The 17,484-nt window shown below is 36.5% G+C and overlaps 1 protein-coding gene across 4 annotated transcripts in view; it reads left to right on the top strand.

Annotated features, from left to right (window-relative positions):
- Positions 1 to 17,484, top strand: part of SP4 (Sp4 transcription factor) — an 81,487-nt gene that overhangs the window by 57,489 nt on the left and 6,514 nt on the right. For 3 of the 4 annotated variants that reach the window (XM_081243492.1, XM_081243491.1, XM_081243490.1), the window contains exon 5: positions 13,356 to 13,507. In XM_081243492.1, the coding sequence (XP_081099618.1) occupies positions 13,356 to 13,507 (152 nt within the window). Of the gene's footprint in view, positions 1 to 13,355; positions 16,762 to 17,484 lie in introns of those variants that run through there. The other variant, XM_081243489.1, reaches the window with a different exon arrangement.

The following is a 17,484-nucleotide window of genomic DNA, read 5'->3' as shown; positions in this document are numbered from 1 at the left end:
GTATGGATTCATGAGTATTTATTTATAGAGTTATGATCCAATCCCATCGTTACATGCAAATCTCAGATATTCCGGGTTCGGTTCCAGACCACCTCGATAAAGTGTGAATATCTCAGTAAAGCCAGTCACACGAATTTTTTGGTTTCCCAGTGCATGTTAAAGTTAGGTTTATACTATACTGTAGTCTGTTAAGTGTACAGTAGCATTATATCTAAAAAAATAATATACATACCTTAATTAAAAAGTACTTTATTGGGCTTCCCTGGTGGCACAGTGATTGAGAGTCCGCCTGCTGATGCAGGGGACACGGGTTCTTGCCCCGGTCCGGGAAGATCCCACATGCCGCGGAGCGGCTGGGCCCATGAGCCGTGGCCGCTGAGCCTGCGCGTCCGGAGCCTGTGCTCCGCAATGGGAAAGGCCACAACAGTGAGAGGCCCGCGTACCGCAAAAAACAAACAAACAAAAACTTCATTACCAAAAAATTGTTAACCATCATCTGAGCCTTCAGTGAGTTGTAACATCAAAGATCACTGATCACAGATCAGCCTAACAAATATAAAATAATGGAAAAATTTGAAATATTGTGAGAATTACCAAAATGTGACACAGAGACATGAAGTGAACAGATGCTGTTGAAAAAATGGTGCTGATAGACTTGCTGGATGCAGGGTTGCCACAAACCTTCAGTTTGTAAAAAAACACAATATTTGCAGAGCACAGTAAAGCAAAGTATGATAAAACTAGGTATTCCTGTATTTTGTATCTTGCTAACTTTGTTCTATTTTTGGCCATTGAAAGTTGTTTCAGATTGCCTCCTCTGTCCTTCTGACATGCCTTCATCCTGTGTTTTATAACTGTAAGAGCTTTCTTTTAATCTTCGGTATTCTATTCGTTTCATAATTACGTAAGCATAGGTTTTCATTTATGGTGCAGTTCTGGTTGGACTTTTCAACTCTGGGTCCTCCCTCACCACTGCACATCCAATCTCTCATTCTCCTCCCCCCCACCTTTTTTTTAAGACTTTTTAAAAATTATTTATTTATTTATTTATTTATGGCTGCGTTGGGTCTTCATTGCTGCACGTGGGCTTTCTCTAGTTGCGGCGAGTGGGGGCTACTCTTCGTTGTGGTGCGCGGGCTTCTCATTGTGGTGGCTTTTCTGTTGCGGAGCATGGGCTCTAGGCACACAGGCTTCAGTAGTTGTGGCATATGGGCTCAGTAGTTGTGGCGCACGGGCTCTAGAGCGCAGGCTCAGTAGTTGTGGCACACGGGCTTAGTTGCTCCACGGCATGTGCAACCTTCCCGGACCAGGGCTCGCCATTGGCAGGCAGCTTCTTAACCACTGCGCCATCAGGGAAGTCGCTCATTCTCCCCTTTTTAGTTTTTGTTCCTTTTGTACTCCTACTAGATGTATGTTGGACTCCCTATATTGATTTTTATTTTTTACAGCTTTTTTCTTTTTTGTCTTTTTACCTTTTCTTACATTTTCAACGAGATTCCTTAACTTTAGCTTCAGATATTTCTATTGAATTGTTTTTTAATTTCCAAGAGTGCTTTTTTATTGTTTCTTTTTTTATTGCATCTTCTTATTGTATAAATGCACGAGCTTACTGGAAGTCTCTTGTTTCCTCCAGAGTCTTTTGTTGTTGTTGTTGTCTGTATCTATTTTCTGAGGTTGTAGGTTTACCTGCACTGTCCAGTGATCCCTGGGTTTTGTTCAAGTAGATGATGATGATTGATGAATATGTTTAAGTGAAGGATTGTGAATCATTATGAGCTGGTGGCTTTCTCTTTAGGAAATTGGGTAGGAGCATTGTGTGTTATATTGGAAGAAACCTAATTATCAATATATAGTAATACAGTGTGGGATCACATTTCTTTAGATACAAATTCTCAAATATTTTGCCCCAATTTTTTGATAGTAGGGCTAATATTCCATGTATAGGCTTCGGTTTACTGTTTTATGCTCCATTTCTCCCTCCCATTATTTTGAGTTCCAGACTTCTACAGAGTTCTGCAAAAGAGAGATTGGCTCTCTTCTAGAATATATCCTCTTCCTTGATAATCTCTATCCTAATTTGAAGAATTTTGTTACAATCAAATTTGTATAACAATGCATAACACAAGTGAGTTTCACAGGATTTTTTCCCTCTTTGTTTTGCCAGCTTTTGGCTCTGTGGGCACTGAATAGCAGGTGTAGGCAGCAAACACTCTAGGAGGAACTATGTATATCTGGCAAGAGAACTGAGAAAAGGGGCCCTGTACTCCAAGGCCAGCCCTGTTTGTAAGTTGCACTGTAGTAGAGGCAGCATAAGCAACTAAAAACTTGAGAAAATACCCATGTCTTTGGTTAGAGGGACCGGGAAATACTGAGCCCTTGTTTTCCAGCAAATGTGAGGGGAATCACTTATTTTTCGCTCTTGTCATTTCACTCTGAAGGCAATGCCAGTCATAATGTATGTGTAGGACAATAAAAAGCCTCAAGAATTCTGGCTTTCTGGCCAGAGAAACCAGGAAAAGGGACATTGGGGGTTGGAGAGTATAAGGGAAAGTTTGGAGAGGTCTGTAAAAGGTGATCCTCAATTTTGTGAATGGAACAAAATAAGTTCTGGACTCACCCCTAAACTGCACATGCACAGAACAGCCCCAAAGAACCATAGCAGGGGCCTCAGAGACTAAACTATCTTACAAACCATCACCTAATTCCTAGTGTGTGCTGGGCAGACCTAAAGAGCATAATAAAGTCTTTGAAAATAAATTAATATTGGAACTATTGAGCAAAGAAGGCAAGACAGAACTTTTCATGTGAACCTAAATGTGTTTGTTTCACTAAAATAAAACTTATTCTCTAGAGGATTTGTAATAGGGCCCAGAGTCGCCACAACACAGTATCAAAAATGTCCAGGATAGGTCTTACCTGGTGGCGCAGTGGTTAAGAATCCACCTGCCAATGCAGGGGGCACGGGTTCCAGCCCTAGTCCAGGAAGATCCCACATGCCGCGGAGCAAGTAAGCCCGTGCGCCACAGCTACTGAGCCTGCGCTCTAGAGCCCGCGAGCCACAACTGCTGAGCCCATGTACCACAACTACTGAGCCTGTGCTCTAGAGCCCGTGAGCCACAACTACTGAGCCCACGTGCCACAACTACTGAAGCCCGCTCACCCAGAGCCTGTGCTCCGCAACAAGAGAAGCCACTGCCATGAGAAGCCTGCGCACCCAACGAAGAGTAGCCCCCGCTCAAAGCAACTAAAGAAAGCCCGCGTGCAGCAATGAAGACCCAACGCGACCAAAATAAGTAAATAAATAAATTTATTTTTAAAAATGTCCAGGATACAATCCAAAATTACTCAACATACTCTGTATCTGACCATGATACAAGATAATACACAAGTTAGAATTATTAGACAAAGACTTTAAAGCTAAAGCAGGTATTATAACCATCATCTGTGAAGTAAAGGTAAGCATGCTTACAATAAAAGGAAAGGCAGAAGTTCTCAGCAACAAAATGTGGCAGAGTTGTACAGCCACATGCAAAAAAGAAACTTTGACCTGCATACCTCATATATTTTATAAAAGCTAACTCAAAATCACTCAGACCTAAATCTAAACCTAAAACTGTAAAACCTTTTAAATATAGAATAAAATCTTTGTGGCTTGAGGTTAGACCAAAATTTTTAATACAACATCAGAAGTACAATCCATAAAAGAAAAATTGATAAACTGGATTTCATAAAAACTAAAAACTTCTGCTCTGTGAAAAATTCTGAAAACACCAGACACAGACTGGAAGAAAATATTTGAGAATCATACATCTGACAATGTACTTTTATCTAGAATATATCAAGAATTCTCAAACCTCAACAGTATGTGAACAACAGTACACTTTTTAAAAATTGGCAAAGGATCTGGACACTTCACTAAACAGATTATACATGTGGCAAATAAGCACATGAAAAGATGTTCAACATCATCTTTTATTTGGGGGAATGCAAATTAATACCACAACAAGATACCTGTATACACCTATTAGAATGGCTAAAATAAAAAACAAGGACACCAAAGCCCTGACAATTAGAAGTACTGGGGAGATTGCAGAGCAACTGGAACTTCCTTGCTGGTGGGAATGCAAAATGACACAGCACCTTTGGAAAACATTTTGGAATTTTCTTATAAAAGTTAAACATACACTTAACCATATGACCTTGCATCCACTCCCAAGTATTCACCCCACCTTTGAATATATATGGCAGATGTATTTATAATCACCCAAACTGGAGACACCCCAAGTGTCCTTCAGCTGGTGAATGGATGAAATATTGTGGTATATCCATACATTGGAGTACTCTTCCCCAACGTAGAGGAATGAATTATTAATACACACAACCACATGGATGCAATTCAGATGCATTATGCTAAATGAAAGCATCCAGCATCAAAAGGCTACCTGTTGAATGATTCCATTTGTATGATGTAATAGAAAAATCAAAACTATACAAAAGGCGAATAGATCAGTGTTTTCTAGTGTGTGATGGAGGAAGGGGTTTGACTGAGGAGCCATCATGAAGGAGTTTTTGGAAGTGACAGCGGCTCTTCTACATTTGCACTTTGGGGATCGCTCCAGGACTTACTGCATTTATCAAAACTCATAGATCTGTGTAGCAGAAAGAGTGAAGTTTACTATATGGAAATTAAAACATTTTCAGAAGTGTGAGACACCTCTCATCTTTGTGAAATTGCAGTCTAAAAAGGGAGAGAGATTTTCTAGTTTATTTTTATTTTAACAATCCAAAGAATTTCTTGCTCAGCCTCATGCATATGCCTCAATGTCATGCAACATGTCTCTTTATCAAGAATGATAGGAGTTAGAGCCAGAGGGACTCCTGAAAATGATTTTGTGCAATTCCATCGTTTTATAGATAAGGACTAATGAGAAGCTTAGTTCCTTGAGCCACGTTGAGTTATTTAGTAATGGGGAAGAATGAGCCATGGAAGCAGTAGAGTAAACAAATTCAGACAGGCAGTAACAGTAGTAGTTAACATATCTGATCCCCTTCAGTGTGCTGGGTTTCTAAATGCTTTTTTAAAATCCATTTTCTCATTTTACCCTTTGAGCAATAACATGAAATAGGTATTTCTGTTATTCCCAGCTAAAAATGAAGAACCTGAGAATTGGAGAGAGAAGCTGCCTAAAATTATATGACGGGGAGGTGGAGCAGAGTCACCTGGACTAGAATCTAACTCATACAAGAAAGAAAGTATGAAATGTCAGAACCTACAAGCAGTTCAGTGTTTGGAAACCATGGTATTTGTGGCAATAGATAAAACAGAAAATGTAGGCATAGGTCAGTAGGATGTTATGTACTATTTGGTTTTGTTTTTTTCTGCAGCCATAGGAAATGAGGAACCATTGAAAGTTTTCAGCAGATACTCAGATGGTCACCTTTTCATTTTAGACCATTTAGTATTTGTATGGAGGATAAATTTATAGGGAATAATTTTGAGACCAATCAGCAAAGACAGTAAGGACTTTTGGTAAGATACCAACTAAAACCGAAGTTGTAAGGTATATTGGGGACCAGTTTAAGAGATGTTTGTGTAATAAAATTGACAGGACTTGGTGATTAATTCGATGTGAGAAAAGAGATAAAAGGTACCAATGATGACTACTACCAGTTGAAATGGAGAATACAGGAAAGGGATAGGTATAATGTAGAATTGTCTATCTCCCTTCAATTCTGTCAATTTTGCTTCTTATGGCTTGGGGCTCTGTTGTTAGGTACATATATGTTTCTAATTGTTATATCTTCTTGGTGGAGTGACACTTTTATTGTTATAAAGTAGCCTTCCTTGTCTCTAGTAGTGATTTTTATCTTATTGTTCTAGTATTAGTATAGCCATTGCGACTCTCTATTTGCACAGTGTATCAGTTTTCTGTCCTTTTACTTTTAGCCTTTTCATGTCTTTGAGTTTAAAGTGAGCCTCTGCTAGAAAGCATATAGTCGTATCATGTTTTTTCTTAATCCAGTCTGTCAATTTCTGCCTTTTGATTGGAGCGTTTAATACATTCATGTTTAACGCAATTACTGCTAAGGACTTCTGCAATTTTGGTATTTGTTTTCTGTTTGTCTTCATGTCTTTTATCTTTTTTGTTCCTGTGTTTCTCCATTATTGACATTTTGTGTTAAATATTGCTCATGTGTTATTTTAATTACTTTGTAATTTCTTTTAATATATGTATGTATGTGTATGTATATATGTATGCATATATATATACACACACACACATATATATATACATATGTATGTGTGTATGTTTTTTTAAGTTATTTTCTTAGTGGTTGCCTGCTTTGGGGATTGCAGTTCACATCTTAAAACAGTCTAGTCTGGATTAATACCAACTTCATTTCAATAGCATGCAAAAGCTTTTCTTCTACATAGCTCTGCCTCCACTTCTGCTGTTTTGTTCACTAGTTACATCTTTGTATATTGTACCCATCAACACAGATTTGTAATTACTGTTTTATGCAGTTGTGTTTTAAACTAGATACAGGGAAAATGAGTAAAAAATGCATTTACACTGTCTTTTATATTTATCTATGTAGTTACTTTACCTGGTGTTCTTTATTTCTTCATGTGTATTCCAGTTATCATTTAGTGTCTTTTCATTTCAGCCTGAAGGACTCCCTTTAGTATTTCTTATAGGTGCGGATCTGCTAGTGACAGATTCCTTCAGTTTTTATTAATCTGGGAGCATCTTAATTTCTCCTTATTTTTGAAAGATAATTTTTCTGTATTTAGAATTCTTGATTGACAGGTTTTTTCCTTTTATCTCTTTGAATATATCATACCATTGCTTTCACACCTCCGTGATCTCTGATGAAAAAAATCAGCTTTTTTCTTTATGATGATCCCTTGTAGATGATGAGTCACTTCCATCTTGCTGCTTTCTAGATTCTGTCTTTGTTTTTCACTTTAAACAGTTTGATTATTGTATCTCAATGTGAATTTCTTTTCATTTAACCTACTTGAAGTTAACTGAGCCTCTTCAATGTGTATATTAATGTATTTCATCAAATTTGGGGAGTTTTCAGCCATCATTTCTTCAAATATTCTTTCTTTTAAAAACCTAGGGGGCTTCCCTGGTGGCACAGTGGTTGGGGGTCTGCCTGCCGATGCAGGGGACACGTGTTCGTGCCCCGGTCCGGGAAGATCCCACATGCTGGGAGCGGCTGGGCCCATGAGCCATGGCCGCTGAGCCTGCGCGTCCGGAGCCTGTGCACCGCAATGGGAGAGGCCACAACAGTGAGAGGCCCGCGTGCTGCAAAAAACAAACAAACAAAAAACCCCCCCCCCCCAAAAAAAAAAAAACCTAGGACCAATAAATCTCTCCCTCTTTGCTGAGAGGCTTTGTGTGCATGTTGGGGCCCCCATCAACACTCAGCCAGACAGTTGACAATGCTACCATAGCCTTCACTTTCTGCTTTTGCAGAGCCTCAAAGGATAGGCATAAGTGAGAGTTTGGTTCTTCTCAACCCTTTCCTGAGTAGCCTCACAGCCCTAAGCATGTATGTGGCCTTCTGGATTCCAAGGAGTATGTCAGCTTTTTCTTTTAAGCTTTTTGTTTAGTCTGTTTATTGTTTGGCCCAAATATTATTCATTGTTTTGGACATCCATGAAGTTAAAACACTTTCCTATAATTGTTTTAGACAAACACATGCCCTTCTCTACCCTTGGAATAAGACTTTTTGCATTGGGGTACTTCCAAGGAAGGTTAAATACAAAAGTATTTTAAGTGGGGTCCTCCAAAGAAACAATGATAATTCTTTGGGAAAGAAGTTTTGAAAGGGCTCCAGCTCTGTTCTGTTCCCTCTGGTGACTACCAGGCTGCTGGGGAGTAGAAAATGGAACTAGGCAAGTTAAAACACCACAAAACTTGCTCTTCTTACCAAGATCCAGCCATTTTCTTTATTAAACACTCCCTGAGTTACTGGAACCCTTGATTAATTTCCAGAGTCTGAAAGGGTTGATTTGATTGTTTTTTTCCCAGTTTCTGGTTCCTTTCACAGAGGAGTGGATTTTTGGAGATCACCATGTTTACTGACATTACCTCTTTCATAGTTTGGGGGACTTTTCCCCTTTATTTCTGAGAATTACAAGGATTGGAAAGTTAATGAGTTCTGTTTGTGACATTTTGAATGATGCTTTCTATGGCACATCTTGGAGATGTTAAATTCATAGTTTAGGAATCTTGATGTACCTATCCATTTATAGATGATAGTTAAAACCATTAGAGTAGATAAGATTGCCTTTTAAAAAAGTGTTTATAATGAAATGACCAAAGGGCTTCTATATTTGAGTATATAATTGCTGAAGGAAAAAATGAAAAATTACTCATGATGCACATTTGTTATCTACAAATTTATGGTCTCAAATCTCAGCCAGTCTCTCAGAACAGCCTATCAATCTTATTCTTTTTTTCAGCTTCCTCATTACCTTAGCAATTACCTAAACCTCCTTAAGTCTTCTTAATTCCCTTGTCACTCCCAGTTAACTTCCCCTTACTCTGTCTTCTACTTCAAGAAAATTTAAGCCATATAACTTCTCTCAAATTATCATTCCTCCCCCTTTTAATTTGCTTTTATCCACAGGTAATGATAGAGGAGAATTGAGTGTACTTATGAAAAGATTCATTTAGATATTCTAGGCTGAGTAGGTAAGGGAGAGTGTCTAGGAGGGACTGATAGGTCCCTCCTGATAGACATTGGAGGGATCCAGGGAGTACAAGTTTCTCAATTTGAATAATGAGGTTTTTTAGAACAAATCAAAATATGATTTCTGTAGAGTGAGTTATATATAAAAGTCTGGTAAGAAGTTGTATATATGCTACAAATGGACGTTTAGTTGAAGTTATTCATTGAGCAAAGGGTGTGTTTTTACTTAGCTGTAACAAATGCCAGACATTTAAAAATGTCCCTGTATTGGGTTGAATTGTGTCTCCCAGAAAGACATGTTTAAGTCCTAATCCCCAATATCTGTGAATGTGACCTTCTTGGGAAACAGTTATTTGCAGATGAGATGAATTAAGATGAAGTCATACTATGCCTAGTGTCTAGGATTTAGGACCTAGTGGGCCCTAAATCCAATGACTGGCATCCATGTAAGAAAGGGAGAAGACACAGAGACCCAGGGGAAAAGGCCATGTGAAGACAGAGGCAAAGATTGGAGAGCTGCATCTACAAACCGATGAATGCCAAGGATTGCCAGAAGTCACCGGCAGCTAGGATGAGGCAAGGAAGTATTCTTCTCTAGAGCCTTTGATGGATGCATTGCGCTACTGACACCTTGATTTTGGGCATCTAGCTCCATAACTGTGAGAGAGTGAATATCTGTTGCTTTTAAGCCACCCAGTTAGTGATTTTTTGTTTTTGCTTTTTTATAGTAGCCCTTGGAAACTAATATAGTCCCTCAGTCCCTCAGTAACTCCTGAAATTATTTTAATTGACAAATATGCAGGTATGTTATCAAATGACAAACTTAGAAATAACATCAGTAACCCATAAAGTATGTTTTATATATTACATTAGCTTAAGTTTGAGGGTAACACTTTGAAAATGAGATTGTAAGCAGAACTGTGGCAGCTAGATAATTGGCTCTTGATGGGTACCTCAAATACATAAAGCTTAAAAGATCTGATTTAGTTCCATTTTTCCTTTCAAGTCTATGATTCCATTTGAAAATCTCAGCAAATTTTTTTTCTGAGAGAAATTACTGTTAATATCATGTTAGGAAATAATCTACATAATTTCTAAATATGAATCTTCTACTTAAATCCTTTTAAAATACTACCATATATTAATAGTTGTGTAATACAGCTTGGCATTTTATTAATAATATAGGTGAAATAAGCAGGTTTTTTTCCTTATATTCAGTGTATTAAACCAAAATCATTCTGCTTACATCCTTGAGATTTTCTTAGAGAAATAAAATTTGGAATTTCTTCTTGATATGCTTTTGATACTTGTGATGTAGATATTTCACAGATCTTGATCCATGTAACAGATCAGCCGTAATCTTTTTTTAATTAGGCTTTACCTTTTTCAAGACTATATCTTATATAACTATCAGTTCTCTATTGCTCCTACAGAAGACTACCACAAATTTACCAGCTTAAAATAACACACATTTTTATGTCACTTTGTTTAAGTCTGAAGTCCTAGTAGGCACAGCCGGGGTCCTCTGCTTAGCCTCTCACAAAGGTGAGATCAGGGTGTTGGCTGGGCTGTGTTCCTGCCCAGAGGCTCTGGGAGAGCATCTGCTTCCAGACTTACGCTGTCAGCCAGATTCAGCATTTGCTGTTGTAGGGCGTAGGTCCCTGTGTTCTTGCTGCCTGTCAGCAGGGGGCCAGTGGGGCTGGCGTTTGCTCCTGGAGGTGACCCACGTTCCTTCTCTCACTTTCCACGTGGCACCCCTCCAGCAACAGCGGGTCAAGTTCCTCTCACACTTCTGATTTCTCTGATTTCTCTTGCTGCGTCTCTCTGACTCCAGCTGAAGAAAGCGGTCTCCTTTTAAGAATTTATGTGATTAGATTGGGCCCACGCAGATAATTCAGAACACTCTCCCTTTGTTAACCTTTATAAACTTAGTTACATCCCTAGTTACATCCCTTTTGCCATGTAATAAAACGTATTCACAAGTTCCAGGGATTAGGGTACAGACATCTTTGTGGGGAATTGGGGCATTTTGCCCACCGTAAGTAACTAATATCAACAGTTTTGATAATTAGTTTCATTTATTGTAAAAAGTATTAACCCTACTAGCAGGCTTCCCTGGTGGCGCAGTGGTTGGGAGACCGCCTGCAGATGCAGGGGACACGGGTTCATGCCCTGGTCCGGGAGGATCCCACGTGCTGCGGAGCAGCTAGGCCCGTGAGCCATGGCCGCTGAGCCTGCGCGTCTGGAGCCTGTGCTGTGCAACGGGAGAGGCCACAACAGTGAGAGGCACGCGTACCGCAAAAAAAAAAAAAAAAAAAAGTATTAACCCTACTAAAAATAATTATAAAAATAATTAAAATAATTATAAATATAAATACAAAAAAGATATTATAGTGTATTTAGTTAGTACAAGAACCCTGTACCTCCCTGTATCCATATATTATAAAGTATAATGATAATGTTTGCTAAGAGGTAAGAAATTCAGAAATTGTCTTACACCACAGAAAACACACTTCTTTGTGGAAAAGGTTAATAAACTGAAATGTCATTCCCCTAATGATAGTTGAATTGTACAACATAATTTACTTATTTTGAGATTTTATCCAACTTTCATCGCTTGAAATTAATTGGATACTCACACCCCTTAGGAGTAGACTAGAAAGTCCACACACAAACCATGTCCCCATCATTTCTCATTTACCTTACAGTTTGCTGCTGAGTAGGTGGGGACTTGAATTTCTTTCTCATTTGATACCAGTAGCTCCATGTGGTTACAAATGACTCTGTCAAGATAACGGAAGCTTCTTAAAATCAGAGACTCTGACTTATTCAGATTTGTATCACCAGTGCCTGGCACATTACAGGTGTTCTGCAAATATTTGTTGAAAAATGACTGAGCTCATGAATATCACAGCTAACAAATGTTCATTAAACAGCCAGTGTGTACAAGTTGATCACCCATTGATTCAGTGTTTACTGAATGATCTCATGCCTTCAAGCCATCACTACCTGATTTCTTTCTGATTATTCTTGGCCACTGTTGCTGTAAAAGAATAGAGGTCTCTACTACAGGTGATTTAGTATAAAAAGCCTGAACTAGAAACCAGGTGCCTTGAATTCTGCTCTGATATTAATAAATTGTATGATTCCCAAGCAAATTAATTAATTTCTGAGCCCCAGCTTGCTCATCTATAAAATGGAAATGTAAAATAAGATCCTTAAAATTTCTTCCAGCTTTTAAATTTGTACACTTCGAATTTTTCTTTTGAAGTAAAATGGGAAACTTGAAAGATAAAAGAGTTCAAGATTGATCCTAAACATAAACCCTCATTTAATTGTTTTTAGCCCTTGTCTGGCTGTTAGCATTCATAAGATGCAAGTCGTTTTACCTTAAACCTTAACTGCCTTTATTTTTAATGTGTTTAAGAATTTTGTCTCGGGCTTCCCTGGTGGCACAGCAGTTGAGAGTCCGCCTGCCGATGCAGGAGACATGGGTTTGTGCCCCGGTCCGGGAAGATCCCACATGCCGTGGAGCGGCTAGGCCCATGAGCCATGGCCGCTGAGCCTGCGTGTCCGGAGCCTGTGCTCCGCAACGGGAGAGGCCACAACAGTTAAGAGGCCTGCGTACCGCAAAAAAAAAAAAAAAAAAAAAAAAAAAAAAAAAAAAAAAAAAAAAAAATTGTCTCAACCATTTATTTATCCTTTCATTTAATTTTTCAAGACTGAAAGAAAATTCCAATGAGATACCTCAAATGCAATTTTTTAAAATAAAACAAACATAAAGAATAGGGGATAATATCTGACATGGGCAAACTTGAACCTATAGATTTTCTGTTAGTAAGTCAAAAGCAGGGCCAGGTAAAAGAAGTCAGCTGAATTGAATTTTCTTATTATCCAAGTTCTACTATCAGACTGGGAAAACATTGCTTCTTTCCCTTAAGTAACAATTTTAAGGGAAGGACTAAAGCTAATAGTTTATCCATTATGAACGTGATGATATACCAATTAACCAAATTTTTATGTGCCCCACCCATTATACACAAAAATGAAAGGACTTTTTTCTAAAATACAGAAGTAGTTAGTTCCAGTAGAACTATCTTATAACTTAGAGAGAGAATATATAAGAATCACTCCGTGTACCAGAACCTAATAGTCTTAATTCTGCGAGACCTAAAAACTCTGTTAAATTTGAAATGTAGTGTTTGCCCCATTCTCATTTTTGCCTTGTGAAGAAACTCAGTACACTACAAAATTATTAACTGATTTTATTTGAAGTAGTTCTAAGGTATTTCCTGCCTCTAGGCATTATATTCAAAACCTAGACAATAGTTTTTAAGGAAGGGCGGATATGAGCCTTGAACATTATGTATTGTTATACCTGGAAGAGATTTTTGAGATCATCTGTTAGAAACCCTCTTATTTTGTAGATAAGGAAACTGAGGAGACAGCTTTTATTTTCAGTTCTTAGCAGAATCATGACTTTAAAGTCATGTACTGCACTGTGTGTTCGATGGCATTTTAAAATAAAAACATGAAGTATTTTGCAACTACTCAAAAGTATGGTATGACCAGAAGAGAAATTATTTTAAATTATAATTTCATTTAGATAAAGTGAATTACTATTCATTTACTATTTTTCTGTTTAGGTGAAAAGAGATTTGAATGTCCGGAATGTTCTAAAAGATTTATGCGGAGTGATCATCTCTCCAAACATGTCAAAACGCACCAGAATAAGAAAGGTGGTGGGACAGCTCTTGCCATTGTTACCTCCGGAGAACTGGACTCATCTGTAACAGAGGTGCTTGGCTCCCCAAGAATTGTCACAGTTGCAGCCATTTCTCAAGATTCAAACCCAGCAACTCCCAATGTTTCAACCAACATGGAAGAATTCTGAAAAGTTATTTATAACAGAGACCTCTAGTGCTGCACTTAAGTTTACACATATTTGAAAATCTGGAAATGGGCTGGTCAGGTGAATTACAAAGTAGGAAATCATGTTTTCATTCTTGGCTTCTTTAAGTATTCCAAGATTTTGGGTCAGCACATGAAGTGTTGAATTTTTAAAAATATAAAAAGCAAACTGATGTACTGGAAACAGAAAAGTATTTCCTTCATATTATACGTTGTAGTTATTTGGAGATCTATCATGTAATCTTTAAACTGAATCTTCCCCTCTCTTAACATCATGTGTTAACATGTTTAAAAAGACAGACCTCACTAGTTTGCAGGCTGGACCTTAATTGGACTTGTTTTCTTTGAAAGTACTTTGTTATAAATTCAGTCAGTAATAATTTATGTGGATTTTTTTTTTTTGCAGTAGCACAGAAAACAAATAGTTAACTGTTGATAGAGATAATACTTTATTTCCTTAGCTTGATTTTTGGAAAATCAACTGAAAATAGTTTTGGCCGTCTTTTCTAAATATTAGAAATTCTTCAACAGTTGAATTACGTAAGTTCCAAAAAAGTAATCTGAGAGGCATCTCAGATCTTTATTACCACTACATTGTAGTAGTGCGTATGCAGACAATCAGTGAAGTCCAAGTACTTTCTCCATTTGGAGACACAAGAGGAACTTAGAGCTAAACCATAGGTTAAATTTTAGATTGAAACCTTAGGAAAATACTGGGGGGAAAACAAAACTCATAATAGCTTCAGCAAAATAAAATGAGGCAATTTAATAGGTAAGGTTTTGAAGTTAGGATTGATTATATTCCTAACCCTAGGTTGAACCACAAAGTTCATTTTAAATGTTTATATTGGAAATATTTGCATAGAGCTTAAATCGTTCTGTAGTTTCATATTCTGTAAATATGAGTTATGTTGACAATGTGCAAAATTCTTTATGCTTTGACTTGGTAGCCAAAGAAAGAATTATCACACTTTTTTTAAGGCCAGCAGAAAATTATCTTTTAACTACATTACAATTTCTGTTCTCCTCTTTACTAAAAATTAGCAAATCCCATTTTATTTCTAGCACTGTGTTAGAGGCTGATTAAGAATTTATAACACAGTAATGTCTTTATGTTATGCCAATAACTGAATTTTCCCTAAGAAGACAGCCTAACAAATATATAACAGATGTGATACTATGAAACAAAAATTATTTTTTAAAAATCAGAATAATTTCAATTAAGTGACTAAAGAAAAAATGTATTTCATTGTTTATACAAGGGTCTTAATAGGAAAGATGGCCAAAAGTTTCATTTAAAAAAATTGGGAGTATACCAGTAGCTTAAATATTAGTAAGATATTTCATAGTTTAAAAATATATTTACAAAGAATTATAATGGAATTGGAATTGACCATTTGAAAACTAAAGTTTTTAACTGCTCGGTTTATTAACACCATTAGTTTGGGGACTGTTTGAGTATAGGTGTATGTTTTCTTGTGCATTCCCTATTATTTCAGGAAAAGTACTACTCATGCGAATTCTCTTCCGAAATTGTGATGTTTCTTGTATTTTTGATGAAGGAGAAATACTGTAATGATCACTGTTTACACTATGTACACTTTAGGCCAGCCCTTTGTAGCGTTATATAAAACTGAAGGTCTTTTGTGCTTTCAGTTTGTATAAAAAAGCTTTGAGATTAAAGGAAAAAAAAATTTTTACACTGTGGTTATAAATTTCAAGTTTCTTAAAGCTTTTGTAGACTTGTAACAAAGTCTTTAAATTTTAGTTGGATTTTGTAAATTGTTTTGTATATTTTATTTAACGTACTCTTAACAACTGATGTATCTGGCTTTAAAACATCAGAATCAGTTTGTTGCTTTGTTTGGTACAGAGGAGCATTTGGTAGTATTAATTTTAATTTTATTATATAGGAGCTGAAACATCAAATATATATTTTATCTATCATTATGCTACACAATCAGTGCTATAAATTTTTTTATGCAAAGAAACTTTCATAATGTTTGAATCATGTTTCCTCAGAGTGACACTTTTTGTTGTTGTTAATACCGAGTATGAGCTCTCTGCACCATTATTCCATGAACCAATTTTAATGCATACCTATGTATGCTCCTCAGAAATTGAAGTTATTTTTAATCAACAATGAGGCCTATTATAAATTTAACAAACTGAATTTGGATAGCTTTATAGCATATAAAATATATTAATTTGTGTTAGCAGGTGCACATTTCACCACTGAAATTAGAAATCTTTTGACAGTCTGTTCTGCATACCATTCTGAATCCACTCTTCTGTCTTATAAGAATCGTAAATTTCAGTGTCCTTTATTTGACTCAGTGGGATATAGCTGTTATAAGTAATAGGGCACAGATGTGCAGTAGAGTCTTGTTTAATGACATTTCACTGTTCATTCCCTTTACCACTGTTATAAAACTTTTCTTTATTGTAATTATCAGTGCAAAGCTATGTATTTATCATGGTAGAACTCCAGTGTTAGAATAGTTTTTTCTTACAGTATACTTTCTTTGGTTAGGTTTGTGTATGTGTTGCTGATTACATTAGAACTTGATGTTAAGTCATTATTTATCACACTCTCATGAGAGCAGTAATAAAAGTGTGTAATCTAGGAGAAAAAGTTAATTTGTCAAACTTAGATAAGCATGATGTTTAGGTCCTATTTTTCAATTTTATAACTGTTTTATTGCAACAATATTTGTATTTAAGTCTTCATTTTAATGCCTTGTGGTGTTTTTTTATGCATGTCACTAAGTTGTCATCCCACATAAATTGATGTGCAGCATAGGGTATTAAATCTACATAATGATTTTAAAACAGAAATAGTTGATGGTAAAATGTAAATGTTTTGCAAAAATTCCTTATAAAAAGTTTTGTAGTAACATTTCACTTGTAAATTTTTTTTGTAAAAAAAAAGAAAAAAAAAAAAAAAGATGAGTCCAGAAAAAACCTGTTTCCCATATCCTAGAATTTAGACAATTATTCTGCCAGCAAAGCCTCTGGGGCTGTAATTGACATTTTTACAGTGCTGATTTGTATAAAATTTGTTTTTTGTGGATTTGGAAATAAAATCATGTACAAGTCGTTGCCTGCAATAACAATTGCAAGTAACCTATTAAAAATTCCCTTGAGTTTAACATGTTTCTTCATTTAATTATGTATGCTATAAAACAGCAATAAATTGTTTGAACTATCAACCTTTTTATAATGATGAACACTGGAAAGTAAATGCTTCTCACTAGGAAACATATTGGCAACTCTTCATAATTCCTGGTATTAAGATCAGGTCACCATTTCTCTGAACATACCACCAAAGAACACCAATTCAAATTTCAGGTTAATTTGTAGCCATTGCTCTAGACATGTATGGAAATTAAAATTTGATTTAGGGACATTTTTTACTTAAATATTTTTAAGCAATAAATGTTAGGAAATTGTAGGAAGACCTAAAAACGAAAACATAATTAAGATGTTATTTAAGCTTACAGAAACACTAAGAAGCAATGTATGCCACGTATATAGATGCCACAGTCTATAAGCAGAAGCTATTGTCTTTTCCTCTTGGGAGAGCCCTGCAAATCTCATGCAGAACCTTAATGGACATAATGAATACATTACTATAACAACTTTAGTTATCAGATTTCCAAACCCAGGCCAGATTAGATACGGCCAAGTGAGGGGCAGGAGATGTTAGGAAGCAGGGAAGTACATTGATCTACTAACAGAAGACGCCAAAAATTCTTTTTAAATCTGTAGCAATCAAGGCTTACATAGTGTTTGGGTAGATGGCGTTGTATAGTAAAACCCTAAGGTAAAGACATGGCTAGTGTAATAATATGTGTTCATAAC

The sequence above is a fragment of the Mesoplodon bidens genome (genome assembly GCF_964165515.1).
Source record: "Mesoplodon bidens genome assembly, chromosome: 9".
NCBI lineage: Eukaryota > Metazoa > Chordata > Mammalia > Artiodactyla > Ziphiidae > Mesoplodon > Mesoplodon bidens.
The sequence above is the reverse complement of the archived record's forward strand: the minus strand, read 5'-3'. Positions and strand labels throughout refer to the sequence as shown.